Genomic DNA, 13,852 nt, shown 5'->3' with positions numbered 1-13,852 from the left:
CAGAACCATATAATCTTTGTGGTTGCGCTGTTTTTCCGGGTGGTCGCTCCATGGTTGATTTTAATTAAATTCACAAATTCACCATATTGTTCCAAAAGATACAAAGTATAGAATCATATCTCATGTATTATTATTATTAAACCACCCATAACCATTGTTCAGCAACTAAGCAATTCTACCCAAAAAAATTTATAAAAGCAACCCGGCTATACAAGGACATGGATAAACAATAAGGATAATAGGTACCCTTAAATTTAAGCATGCAAGCATAAAATAAATGTTATTAGGACGAAACATGATCAAGAAATATACTTGCCTTTAAAACCAGATAACAGCTGGTCAGAGTCTTCAACACTTGCTCCTGAAACTCTTAATCTTCAGCTCTCGTACTGCGCTCCTTTCTACTCGCAACAACCATCGGGGCAAACATACAAGAAACAAAAAAAAACAAGCACAACTAAGAACATAAACTAAAAAAAGCATTACAAGAACACACTAAAGGACAAGGCTCAAAGCTACGATCGCAAGCGCGCAAGAGACACTGAAAACTGAGCTACAGTTAGTTGAAAAGATACAGCTATCGATAGATTTATGTTATAACTGGAAAAAAAAACCTATAAGCTCGATTTATTTTCATTAAGAAAACACATGTGAAGAATGTTTAAAAGAAATATCTAGATTAACTAAATCATATTGATTTATATTTGTAAAGACGAGATTAACTTGATCAAGTTTTATTTATCAAGTTTCAATATAAATTAAACCCGTTCACTATTTAACTACCTAATAGAAGACATGTGAGAGCAACTAGAGGATAATTTTATGAATCGTGGTTTGAACTAAACAATTTATTTAAAAAACATATTTAAGTTGGTAGTTAATCACATTACCATTAATTATGAAGGGAACATATCTAGTGCAAACCCCAACTTCGTGAAAATCCGTGCAAACTACGGCAAAAAAGTCGTCTAAATTCACCAAAAAATCACACATATAGATGATACGATGATATACAATTTTGTAAAATATCTTGTCCAAAATCAACTTCATTTGTGAGATATAAAAATAACAAATTTCAAACAAAGTCGAGTTTGGACATGATATTTTACAAAGTTGTGTATCATTATATCATCTACATGTGTGATTTTTTTGGTGAATTTAGACGACATTTTTGCCGTGGTTTGCACGGATTTTCACGAAGGCTGTGGTTTGCACTAGATACGTTCCCAATTATGAAAGCCCATGTACAACTGTAATTAGCTTTTATTTTGAAAAGCTAGTTGAAATAGACATTAACCAAATTAGCCGATGTACAATGCCTCGAGGCCAGGCTGATTTACTTGTATCAATCTCTCGAAAATTTGGAAAGAGTTTCAGATCTGCATAAGAATCCCAAGTTGACTAACCTATAGGAGGCCGCGACAGACGGGGCGGCCGGCGGTACGCGTGCTCGGCAGCGGCGGCGGGCGTACGCGTGCTCGGCAGCGGCGGCGGGCAACGGTGGCTCGACAACGAGATGGAGTGATGCTGGGGCCGCGTCAAGGAGTGGCAGGAGAGGAGCCGCTCGATGGCCCTCATCGTCAACTCGCTGCGGCGTGTGCGAGCACCAAGTGCTCGACGCTTTGCCCAGCCCACAAGGGGCCACACCACACGTTTACCTTGCCTTTTCCTCTAAACTAGAGCTTTGCAATAATAGACTATAATGATAGACTGAATTCAATGCAGTGAAGCCAACGTGGTGGTTTTCTAGAGAAAGTCAAAGTAGTAAGTGGCAATCTTCAGTAATGAAACTTGGCAATGGCTGCGTAATAGGACCTTTACAGTGCTTCCTGCCAGAAAGTTATCATTGTTTACTTCCCGTAACTCTGAATACGGTATTGACACTTCCTTTTCTTAGATGTGTGTCTCTCTCTCATCATTATATAGGCATATTTTGAGTTCCTGATAAAAACACTAGGAGCAGCACAGGGGCGGTGCCAGGATTTGATTAGGGGGGCAAGCAGTGATCGAGGAGGGCCAACAGTCTTGCCGCAAGTCATCGCTAGGTGAGTTTCACCTTCGGCTAATGGAGCTACGGGAGCATTAGGGGGGCCAGGCCCCTCCCCCGTCTCCGCGCCCTGGAGCAGCGTAACTTGTAGCATAATTTGTAGCTATACTTTTTACTTAAAGAATATTTTGTACTCGTTACTCAAATACTCTCTTGATAGGTTGCCAGCTATAACTTGCAATTTTTAATGCATGTTATTTTTAGCGGATAGACCTATGCACAAAATCCGCTCTCAGTAGCACCTTAAGTTTGTCATCCATGACTTCATTTAGTTTTTCTATGTAAATATTTGTGTTTTCATTTGTTTCAAATGTCTTGAATCTATGCTCATCTCATGTTTTTTTGAATCTAAGGTTATTATTTTTTATATATTTTAAAAGTAGAAAAAGATTATTCTATTACGTTCAAATTTTAATTATTATCATATCAACAAATAGCACGCATTATTACTAGTGTAGAAACAAGAGGATCCGCGACACAGTCCCTTGTTTCCGTGTGGAGGAGAGCGACTCAGGCTGGAGCGTTGGAGAGCGACGCGATCCCTGGCCGCTTCCTGAATGAATCTGCTAATTCCGACAGGCTTGATTGTTGACAGCGATAGTTTTGTGCAAAACACGACAGGGATAAGACGGCCAATCAGCTAATTCCGTTCACATTCAACAAGATGACCACCCGGAGGCAAACTGATATTATAGTACTACTACTTTTCAAAGTCAACGGGTCAGCTCTGCTGCCAACTGACGATAACCAATGCCTTGTGCAGCGTGCACCGACGGGTTCAGAGGAGGAGCCGTGAGCAGGGAGCACGGCCGGTCGGTCAAGCCTGAGCAAGCTGCTCGCCGCCGGCAGGACGAGGCGGTCTGTCCGGTCGGCGGCAAGGTTCGCGTCCGTGAAACCAGCGGCGGCGCCCGCCACCAGTGAGGTGCCCGGTAGGGTGCTCTCTGCACTCTGCTCTCCATCCAGGGTTTAACTTACCGCCGGGAGACACTATCCCGGAGGCATCCGGGAACGGGAAATTAGCCGGTTTCCGTCGGAAACCGCTGGATACCGGACGGGATGCACCTTCAAATTCAAAAACCGGTTACCAGAGTTTCCCGGTCGGAAACCGGAGCAAACCGGACGGGAAACCGTGTTTACCACTGGAAAATTAGATTGCACAGTGGATGACGATAAATTGTGGCAGTATCTCCACGTAACATGTACACATAAATATATTCCATACATAAAAAGCAAAGCATTGCATCAAAGATATAAAACACATGCATATCACCTAAGAAAACAATAAAATGCGTAGTCCAAATTGCATGGTACCTAAAGCAATTGGTCAAACCAAATCGACCATATTAATAAAAGTCCGAAGTGCATTCCATACAATATGTTTAGTACATATTACAATACAAGTCCATGGATAGAAATATGGCATACAAGTTCTAATATTTATTTGTCCATACAAGATTCATACCATGACATCACACGAATTGAAATAGTTCATTCAGCTTCCTTGTACTCATGATGTGCCCCAGACAGATAGTCATACATGATATGCAATGAGTGCAGCCGAGGGTCATAAGGTTGTGCGTATGGATCTGGTGGAGGGTATGGATACGACTGTGGGTATGGGTATGGCTGTGGGTATGGATATGGGTATGATGGTACGGCAGGGTAGCTACTGGTGGAGCTAAGAGAGCTAGAGCTATCATATTCATGGGGTGTGGATTGTCTTCGGTAGCTTCTAGTCTGTCTCTGTGAAGTGGGTGCTCCATGGTCTTCATCCTGTGTGGCATGTGTGAAATGGCTCTCTCCAGTAAATCTAATAGGCCTTCCACCTGAATGGCCACCGCTGCTCCCTCCAACCGCACTAGTCCCTCTGGCTGTCTCACCACCACCACTGCCACCATCATCGGTGTCGTCGTCATCGTCGTCATCATTGTCATTTTCATTGTAGTCATCACCCGTAGGCTCAGGCGTAGTGTCCTCACTTCTAATTTCTTCCTCTTCCTCTTCGTCATTTCTTCTACCTTTTTTTCTTTGTTTTTGAGCCGGGCCAACTTTAGACTTTCTCTTTCCAAGATGGGTGTCGCCTATATTCTTCTCCGCCCAACCAGTAACATCCAATGGTGATTCATCACCATCACGCGCTAGGGAGGTGAAAATCTGACTAGGGATTGGAGAGTCACTATAATCAGAATCCTCATCCAGAGTGGGTGGTCCATTGGATCTCCCTTTCTCCATCCACTCCCGAATAGCGCTATGTTGCCTATACAATGAGAGGTCCATGAAACTGCTAGCAGGATCATATTCACTTGGCTCTACGGTGGCTGATGCACGTTGGATACGGAGTCGGAGATTGTAGTTTACAAACACTAAATCATGTAGCTTGCTATAGCTGAGTCTGTTACGAAGCTTTGTGTGGATGAATGCAAACGTACTCCAATTTCGTTCACAGCCACTGGATGATACACATTGGGAGAGAAGCCGTGTTGCCGCTCTTTGAAGGTTTGGCGTATCTGAGCCAAACATGGACCACCAGCTAGATGGTGATGTGCTTCGATCAACCGCCATTCTCCTAGCAAGGTCCCCTGAGAACTGACCAGCCTTGTTTCTAAATAACTCATACTCATGGAGTGCAGCTGCCGCTGTGCTAGTGTCAAACATCCTTTCAAGTCCCTTTCGAAGATCTTCCAAAACATCTGCCGTCGTCCCGACAGCATAATTGACGTATGGATGCAAGGCACAAGCAGTCTGCACATATGTGCCCAACATTACAGTAGCTAGCCTTGAAGTGATAACATCCGTGATCTTGTCAAATCGGGCACCATCATTTGAAAATTTGCTTGCATATGTCTGCCTATAGTGTTGGTACTCCATGAGCACTTCACCTAAAGTTGGAACCTTGTCTTGATCAGCAAATCTCAAGAACATATATAGAGGCTCGACATCATCTAGAACACTCTGCATGCTGTCCCACCATTGAAGTGTTGTCAAGTTGTTGAATGCATACCTACCGGCAGGAGAATCAAAATGGCATGTTGCTCTAAACTCTGCAGAGACCATCCATGCCATAAACTGATCCTTTTTCCTAAGAAAGCTCTCAAGAAACATGTAGTTCGTTCCGAATCTTGTTGCATTCTATTTTACTAACTCGCCACTAATGGCAGTCTTCATCATGTGGTGCAAACTGTTTGAGTTGTAGAACCAACTGCAAATTTTTTGGGCACTCTCAATCATTGCTTCATGTTCAGGCCACTTTCCAATGTCCTTCAACATGAGGTTAATCGTGTGTGCAAGGCATGGCTGCCACGCGATATGCCGAAACTCATTACTCAGCAGCTTGCATGCCTTCCTGTAATTGGAGCCATTATCCGTGACGATCTGAACAATATTCTCTGGCCCCACATGGCTCACTACTTTCTTGATCTCCTGCATTTTCAAAGAATCGATAGGCATGCGGCTTAAGAAAACTAAGAAAAATGAATACTCCACACCAGCCACATACCTTCAGTATGAATTGATGGTCCCGTGATACTCCAGTCGCATCAATAGACTTCCAAAAATACATAGTCCCATTGCAATAAAGCAAGAAGTTGATGACACTCTTGCGAGTAGGGCCCGTCCACGAATCGCACATGATAGTGACACCATACTCAGGCCAAAATCGCCTCCACTTCTCCATCTCTTTTTTAATCTCGTTCACATTTTCTTGCAAGTACTTTCCATCAATGTCCCTTCCAATTGGTATTGCGATCCATGTACCTATTATAAAGCAAGAAATTGACAACAACTAAGTACCATAGAAACACGACTGCTGTATCATATGACATGTATATCCACACGTATCCACACACAACATACCTTGTTTCTGCGTCTCTATGATGGCCGCCCTAAAGTACGGGTCATCTACTTTCCTACCAGGTATACCAATGGCATGGCATGCCTTCGCCCATGCCCTCCCAAGAATTTGCTTTGCATTCCTCCCCTTGCTGGTCCAAGGACCCGTATCTATCCTTTGTTGGCGCGGTCCAGAGCTAGAAGCAAGATGGTAGTCCTTTACCCGCTCCGGCACTTGTGTCTGACTCCTTCTTAACATCCTAGGGAGCGGTCCCGCTTGGCCCGATCCAGAGCCACCACCCCTCTCGTATCGTGCACCAGCTCTTTCTCTGAACTCATACTCCTCCCTTGATTGATGGATGGCAGCTTGTAATTCAGGATCATCGTCCTCATTTTCTAGGTCAACGTACTGAGTTCTAGCTGCCGCTGTGCTTCTATGCCTTTGTCGCTCCCTTTCCCTCTTTCTCTCCTTTATCTTGTCAAGTTCACGGGCAAAGAAAGCCTTCACCTCTTTAGGGACTGAAGGACAGTCCTTCACATCGTTACCTCGGTGGGCCAAATGCTCCTTTAGCCTTGTTGCCCCTCCACCAGCCTTTGCCTCACGGCAATACTTGCACTTCCAGCCGGAGCCTATCTTCTCTCCATGCTCCCACACTTGGTCCGCTCGCCCCGCCATTCACCTAGAAGGGTGCAAAACAAAAACAAAGTCAATATATATGCAACTCTGCATTGTAAAGCAATAACTACAGGAGGCTTAGAGATACATATATACATGTCACACACATATATAGACATGTCACAGCATAAGTTTTACACATATAGCGTCTTATAAATACAAGTCATTTAGCAAAGTCAAGTCACGTGGCATAGAAATAGGATTACATGCATGTAACCATCATTATGCACCTAACATTTTGCAAGATAATGTATAGTCCTCTAGCACTGCCTATAACTAATACAACCATCAAACAACCACTGCTTAGCAGATCGACACCTTGAATCGTAAAAGAACCAGAGTCCTCACCCTTCCCGCGTCGTTGTCTGCGCTTTCCGCTCGGGATCCACTGAAATCTGCTCGGGAAATCCGGATCTCGCTACGGGACGCTCGCGGCCGGCCGGTGGAGCTCGGGATCCGCCTCCTCTCGGCGAGAAACTGCGTTTCGCTGCCGGGATTCCGCGCATAGGCGGCGGGATTCCTCTCCCGCGCACAGGGAAGGAAGCAAGCGCTTGGAGAAAGTGCTTCTGGCCGTCGTGCGCCTCGTCAACTGGCTTCAGGACACGGGCGGCTCGTCAACTGGCTTCAGGCCACCTGGGAGTGAAATGTGGATAGGGATGGGGGTATCAGTTACAGGGTTCGGGTTTGTTAAAGGGTCCAAACCCAAATCGATCATTTGCCCAATAAAACAACCTTAGATTTCGTCAAGAACTATACCAGTGAACTCATAAGGAAGTGTAGTTTTTTATCATTTTTTTTCTAATTTTTTATAAAAAAATTTGAATTTCAAAATTTTGAAACGGGTTTCCCCGAAAACCCGCCGGGAACCAGCTCCCGCCCAGTTCCGGGAACGGGAAAAAAATCCGGTTCCCGGCGGTTTCCGAGCGGGATTGTAAACCATGTCTCCATCACAGGTACTTCCCTGCTCTCGTTCTCTCCCTCTGGCTTTTTCAGATGCAAAGTCCATTTCTGCAAGATCTTTTAGAGCTTGTCCCCAACATCAATCTCGGTGTAGGAAAGCCATGCTCACAGATGAAATCCATCCCCTAGGTTGCTCCATTTTTTTGGAACCCCAGAAATCTTCTAGGAAGCAAAGCATCCAGTTGCCTATGCAGGTAGAACATGTATTTTAGGATCCTTGTGTGTGAACTAGATGTCCCTTTTGGACTGGGGGAACCGAAACATACAAGATGAAGGAGGCAGATGAACTGGGATGGCAGATGCTAGGTGAACTCATGGATTGCTCAGTCCAGTTCAGTTGCTTGAATGCTTCGCAAGAAAAATTCTGGAGAGAGGCGTACCCGGAGTTGAATTCCACTCCAGATACCCTAAAAAAAGAAAGTCAAAATTCGTTAGGTTGGGCACAATGCTATGTGTCCTTGGGGTCGCTGTTGACTGACCTCTGTTCAGGGATTGTAAACTTAAAGCAAATAAAGTGCCCTCTCTCTGCACATGAAAGATGAATAAGATGAATTAGTATTACACTTTACCATGTCTTGCAAATTGTGACATTTTACAATTTATTTTCTGTTAGGTTGCCATCTCTAGATTTTGATTGGGGACCTATATTGTTGGCATAGAGTGTAATGTCCAGAGAAGAAATAAGCTTATGACTACAGATCTGATCCATGGATGCTTCAACGAGTCCAAATGTTAAGATATTCGCAGAAGATGAGATCAAAAATATTACTAGCAACTACAGCACTCTTATTGGAAGAGGCGGTTTTGGAGAAGTCTACAGAGGGGTTCTTGATGCTGACTATGATCTGGTTGCAGTGAAGAGGTATATCCGTCAGGACTTGCGAGAAGAGTTTATGGAAGAAGTAAGCATCCACAGTATGATGAGCCACAAGAACGTGGTGAAGCTCATAGGCTACTGTATCGGCGAAAGTACTCTGATGTTGGTCACAGAGTACATCTCCAATGGAAACCTCGATGACCTACTCCACAAGAGTGACGTTTCCATCCCTTTGGATATAAGACTGGGTATTGCTATAGGGTGTGCTGAAGCATGGAGCTACATGCATTCCATGCGTTTATTGAGTGACAACCTCATTTATCATGGTGATATTAAGCCTGCCAACATACTTTTGGATGGCAATCTTACTACGAAAGTATCGGATTTTGGATTGTCGAGGCTTCTTTTCGGTGGTGACACTCAGTTCACTACGTGTTTAAAAGGAAGTATGGGTTACATGGATCCAATATATTTTCATGAGGGGCGTCTCACCCCGAAAAGCGATGTGTATAGTTTTGGAGTGGTTCTGTTTGAAATAATAACTCGAAAAAGGGTAAAACATGGTGACAATAATCTCATTCGAGCATTCAATAAAGCCTGCGCCAAGGGGAAAGGATTGAGGGAATTGTTTGATGCAGCAATTGCAGATGAGACCAATATAAAGACTCTTAAAGAGATGAGGAAATTAGCAGCTGAATGCGTGACACTGGACATTCGTGCACGGCCACAAATGAGTGATGTGGCGAAACGCCTTCGGGTTCTTAAGAAAGATCTGAAGAGCAGTCCACAATCCATCTTGGCAACACACTCTTCATGGCAAAATACTTACAAACAAGGCTCAATCCTTCCTAGTTTTAAAAGGGGGTTTAGCCTTTTCAAGGGAAATACTAGTAATTCTAAGATTCTAACCGAACTTGGCAATAGTGTAAGAATTTTCACAATGGAGGAGGTAAGGGAAGTAACACAGAATTATTCATATCCACTCGGCACAGCAGGTACGTCAGCTGAGGTTTATAAAGGAACACTTGAGGACAATACACTGGTGGTGGTGAACAAATTTGTTCATGAGGATTCAAAAGATGTGTTTATCAACGGAGGGATAATCCTATCTCAAATTGTCCACAAGAACATTATCAAACTTTTGGGTTGTTGCCTGGAAGACAATATTCTTATTTTTATATATGAGTACATTCCTAAAGGTAGTCTCTTTGACATCTTGGCTAGCCAGGAAGATTTTCCGCTAGACTTGCGTATGAGGATTGGGATTAAGACTGCTGAAGCATTAGAATACCTCCATTCATCAGCAACTGGTATCATCGGACATGGTAGTGTTGCAACATCAACTATACTTCTAGATGATAACTTCATACCAAAGCTCACAAATTTTTCAAGGGCATGTAAGCTTATCAAGAAGAGTGAAGCTACTGCTGGTGATAGTGTAATCAGTAGCAGCCTTCTAGAAAAAGTTCTGGACAACGACCCATCTTCTTATGGTTCTGTGCTGATGAATCTGGAAAGTGATGTGTACAAATTTGGCGGTGTTCTCATGGCACTCATTAGTAGGGATAAGAATACTGATCATGATGAACTTATCGACAAATTCAGCAAAGCTTATGAGACAGAGAAAAGTTGGAAGGCAATGTTTGATCATGATATAACAGCCGAAGAAGATGTCACTCTGCTTGAAGAAATAGGGAGGTTGGCACTGAAGTGTACCATTTTGAAAGGAGACGAGATGGTTAGGAGACCAACTATGAAGGAGGTGGTAGCACACATTCGTATGCTTAGGAGATCATGGAAGGAGCGCACCACTGGGGCAGATACACAAGTAAATGAAACTGAATCTAGATCTTTGATGTCAGTGGAGCCAAGGCTACCAAACCTAATGCGCCACTTGTTTGGATATCGGCGAATCTCCCCTAGTGATCCTATAGTTACATGTTTTTAATAACTGTGATCAATGTGATGATCACTGGGATATATCTGATGTTAGGTTGTACAGCTAGTGCTGGTAGACCATCATTCATTGTCACATCATACAAAGTTTATCTGATCTTTGCTGCACTTTCAGATGTTGAAGCTGTCCGTACGTATGTATATGATAGATGTTTCCTGTAACAGGTATGACTTGGACAATTATGATTTCGATCAGTAAGCCATGTGACAATCTCTTCAATGCTCTCAAAAGAATTGCTTAACCTGATAAGTGATCTGAATGATGGCAAAGCCATGTTCTTTTCTTTGTGTTTGCAAATGCACATGCAAATAGTAATGCATACTGAGGAGGAGGACGGGGTATACAATGAAAGAAGTGAAGTAGTTCATCCAAAAATAAACTGTAAAACCATTAGGTGTGCTTAGGTCAAAATTTGGCAACTAGAATGACGTGTGTCTAAGTCTAACGGTGGGGTGTAAACACATTATAAAGTATCAGTAGTTCAGTACTCTGCTGTTTCTGCCTAGCCACAAGACGAACAAGTTTACTTCTCTAGCTTGACATTTAGTCCTTTCATTGAAGTAATTGTAGATACTAATTTGAGCACTGAAGTCGTTCTCACTAATAATTTGTGCCGTGTAGTCCTTTTGTTGAACAATACACAAAAAATACATATAATTAACCAAGCTATTTCTTAAACCAAGCAAAATCGATTAATTTTTTTATCGCAATCAAAACGAAGATTCAACAACTCGATTAATTGTCTTGTTGTTGGACAAAACGAAGATTCTAAAAATCCGGCCCACCAACAAATCAAGCCCAATAAGGCTAGAAGGCCCCAAAACTACCTGTGGGCGGCGTTGGTGGCTTTTTTATTTTTATATTTTTATTTCTGTTTTTTACAAAAATATATTTTCGATTTGGAAATTTACAGAAATATACCCCGGCCGCCCCGCTGCCGGGTAGCCGGGCGGCAGGGGCTTATCCGCAAAAAAAAATGACAAAAAATTGCAGACAGATTCTTGGGGACCGGTCGCCCGGCAGCGGGGCGGCCGGCCCCCCACCCCTATATAAGGTGTTGGCTGCCTCTCACCCCCCATTTGCCTTACTAAAAATCCAGAAGAAAAAAAGAAAAGAGAGGGAGGGAGGGAGAGGAGGGGTGAGGGAGAGGCAAAACGGCGAAGCCCTGTCGGATTTTCAAGCCGGCGACTTTAGGTAACTATAGTTTTCTACATTTTATAAATAAATTATGTTGTAATTATTTTTTTGAAACAGTAGATTAGCAATTAGTTCAATTATTGTTAGGAGTGATTAGTGGTACATTTAGATACAGTTACTTGTAGTGATTACCGTTGATATAGTACATTTAGTGTTAGATTTAGTATTAGAAAATTGTTAGAGATGTATTAGAAAATAAAAAAATGCAAGATAATATTAGAAAATTATAGAAAATGTTAGAAAATTGTAGAAAATTATAGAAAATTGTAGAGAATGTTAGAAAATTGTAGAAAATGTTAGAAAATTGTAGAAAATTATAGAAACTATTTTGTTGAAAAACAGTTGATTAGCAATCAGTTTAATTATTATTATGACTGATTAGTGGTACATTTAGGTGTAGTTACTTGTAGTGATTAGCGTTGATATAGTACATTAGCAATCTAATTAATTAATTTTAAAAATTGCAAGATAATATTAGAAAATTTATAAAATGTTATAAAATATTAGAAATTATTATTAATGGTTAGAAAATCTTAGAAATTATTTAGGAAATATAAGGAAGTATTAGAAATATTTAGATGTGTGTGATTGTATTGTATTGTTTTGATCTTACGTGGTAGGTATGGCTGGGGTTACTCCTGCGTTGCTGGACCCAACAATAGACTTGGGTCACCGGTCCTTCCTTGCGAAGGTTGAGCACCAAGAACTAAACGTGCTGCGTCCACGTCCACCTGCAGAGTTGGTTGCTGTAGACCCACGATGGGTGCCCAAGTGATATATCGTCTATTTCCTGTTTTTATCCGTTATACATTTCGTTATATAATATATTAACATTTGAGCAATGTATGATGCAGGCTGAGCGAGGCAGGTCTTCTCACTGTGGCTCGTCTTGCTGAGAGTGCTTTGGTGAAGCTAGACAGGTCTCTAATTTCAACTCTCGTTGACAGATGGAGACCTGAGACACACACGTTCCACCTCCCTTGTGGGGAGATGACACCGACCCTGCAGGACGTTGCGATGCTGCTTGATCTTTCTATCACCGGAGACGCTGTCGGGCCCCGCGTGGTACCTTTTACATGGCTGGAGGATCTTGAGGAACGTTTTGCAGGTGTTGCCACCACGATTGATCCTGAAGATTTCAATGAGCACCCACAGTCGAAAGGCCCTTCCAAGTCATGGCTCCTACAGTTTCAGGTACAATTTCGTGCATAACGATTTGTTGATATATTTTATGGCTTTGAAATAACTCATGTGTTTTTTATTCTCAATGTTCGTACTTCATTGCAGCCGGATCTGTTGGCAGCCGATGCTGATGACTACAGCGTGACTAGATCACTTGAGGCATACCTACTGTGGTTATTTGGGTACATCATGTTCAACAACTCACACGGGCACTGTGCGGATAGGGTGCTTCTGCCCTACGCACAGGAGATCGCCGATGCAGATGAGGATGCCATACCCTTATATAGTTGGGGTTCAGCGGTTCTTGCATGCACATATCGTGGACTCTGCAAGGCATCACGGCAGAATGATAGGAATGCTGTCCTAACGTGGTGCCCAATTCTGCTACAACTTTGGTCTTACGAGAGGATTGCTATCGGTCGTCCCATGATTGACCAGTCACCGTACACGCAGGATATGTACGGTGACACGAAGGGCGACAGACCCACCATAGGGACTCTCTGGTACTCTCAACAGGTATGGACCCAATAAAAATTTATATTATATGCGTACTATGGTCATACATTGTTCCCTCAATAGCTTTCTTATGGACACATAATTTTTATTTTTGCAGAAAATATGGGCACTTGTACAAACCCGGCGGTCTTATCCTGAGTTTGTTGCCGAATTTGATCGATTGACCCCAGAAGACATTGTGTGGGAGCCATACAGTCCTTCGGCTATAGCCGCACGTGCACCGCTTGGGATATCTTCGGTGTGCACACAGGACTAGGGCCTATGGATGACTACTGCAGCTTTGGTGTACGACGTTGCAGTTGAGGCCCACTGCCCGGATAGAATCATAAGGCAGTTCGGTCGACACCAGTCTTTCCCTGTGCCTTCAGCGTTGGATCGTGTTCAGCGCCACGATCATAGGTAACAAAAATTTATGAGCACCCACATACTAATGACGTGAAACTAATTTCTATTTAACGTGCAGTTTATCAAGGGCTGGACATCTGTAGCAAAAATGGCCTCTCATGCCATATTTCAATATAATGTTTTGGCGACTGATGACACACACAACACTTGGACTAATATGATTGTTAAGATGAACATTCCCAGGCTTTTAGGTTCAAGTGATGACAAAGAGAAGATAGGCGTAGCTAGGCCCGAAGGATTCGAAGATTGAAGAGACCGTGAAGAAAT

At 42.9% G+C, this 13,852-nt stretch overlaps 3 protein-coding genes across 3 annotated transcripts; 2 read left to right on the top strand and 1 right to left on the bottom strand.

Annotated features, from left to right (window-relative positions):
- Positions 1-3,535: 3,535 nt before the first annotated feature.
- Positions 3,536-6,649, bottom strand: LOC120685029. The gene is made up of 4 exons (XM_039966876.1): positions 5,900-6,649; positions 5,544-5,800; positions 5,190-5,467; positions 3,536-5,048 (listed from the first exon to the last, which is right to left on the bottom strand). Exons 1-4 carry the CDS (start codon positions 6,549-6,551, stop codon positions 3,536-3,538), a joined length of 2,700 nt encoding a protein of 899 aa, XP_039822810.1. The 5' UTR covers positions 6,552-6,649.
- An 843-nt stretch (positions 6,650-7,492) lies between these two features.
- Positions 7,493-10,568, top strand: LOC120685884 (probable serine/threonine-protein kinase PIX13). Its single transcript, XM_039968004.1, has 2 exons — positions 7,493-7,504; positions 8,125-10,568. The coding sequence occupies exon 2, from the start codon at positions 8,219-8,221 to the stop codon at positions 10,274-10,276; it is 2,058 nt and encodes a 685-aa protein (XP_039823938.1). The 5' UTR covers positions 7,493-7,504; positions 8,125-8,218; the 3' UTR covers positions 10,277-10,568.
- Positions 10,569-12,460: 1,892 nt separating this feature from the next.
- Positions 12,461-13,195, top strand: LOC120685028 (protein MAIN-LIKE 1-like). Its single transcript, XM_039966875.1, has 2 exons — positions 12,461-12,676; positions 12,770-13,195. The coding sequence occupies exons 1-2, from the start codon at positions 12,473-12,475 to the stop codon at positions 13,193-13,195; spliced, it is 630 nt and encodes a 209-aa protein (XP_039822809.1). The 5' UTR covers positions 12,461-12,472.
- The last annotated feature ends 657 nt before the right edge of the window (positions 13,196-13,852 follow it).

Source organism: Panicum virgatum, chromosome 8N (genome assembly GCF_016808335.1).
Source record: "Panicum virgatum strain AP13 chromosome 8N, P.virgatum_v5, whole genome shotgun sequence".
Lineage (NCBI taxonomy): Eukaryota > Viridiplantae > Streptophyta > Magnoliopsida > Poales > Poaceae > Panicum > Panicum virgatum.
The sequence above is the reverse complement of the archived record's forward strand: the minus strand, read 5'-3'. Positions and strand labels throughout refer to the sequence as shown.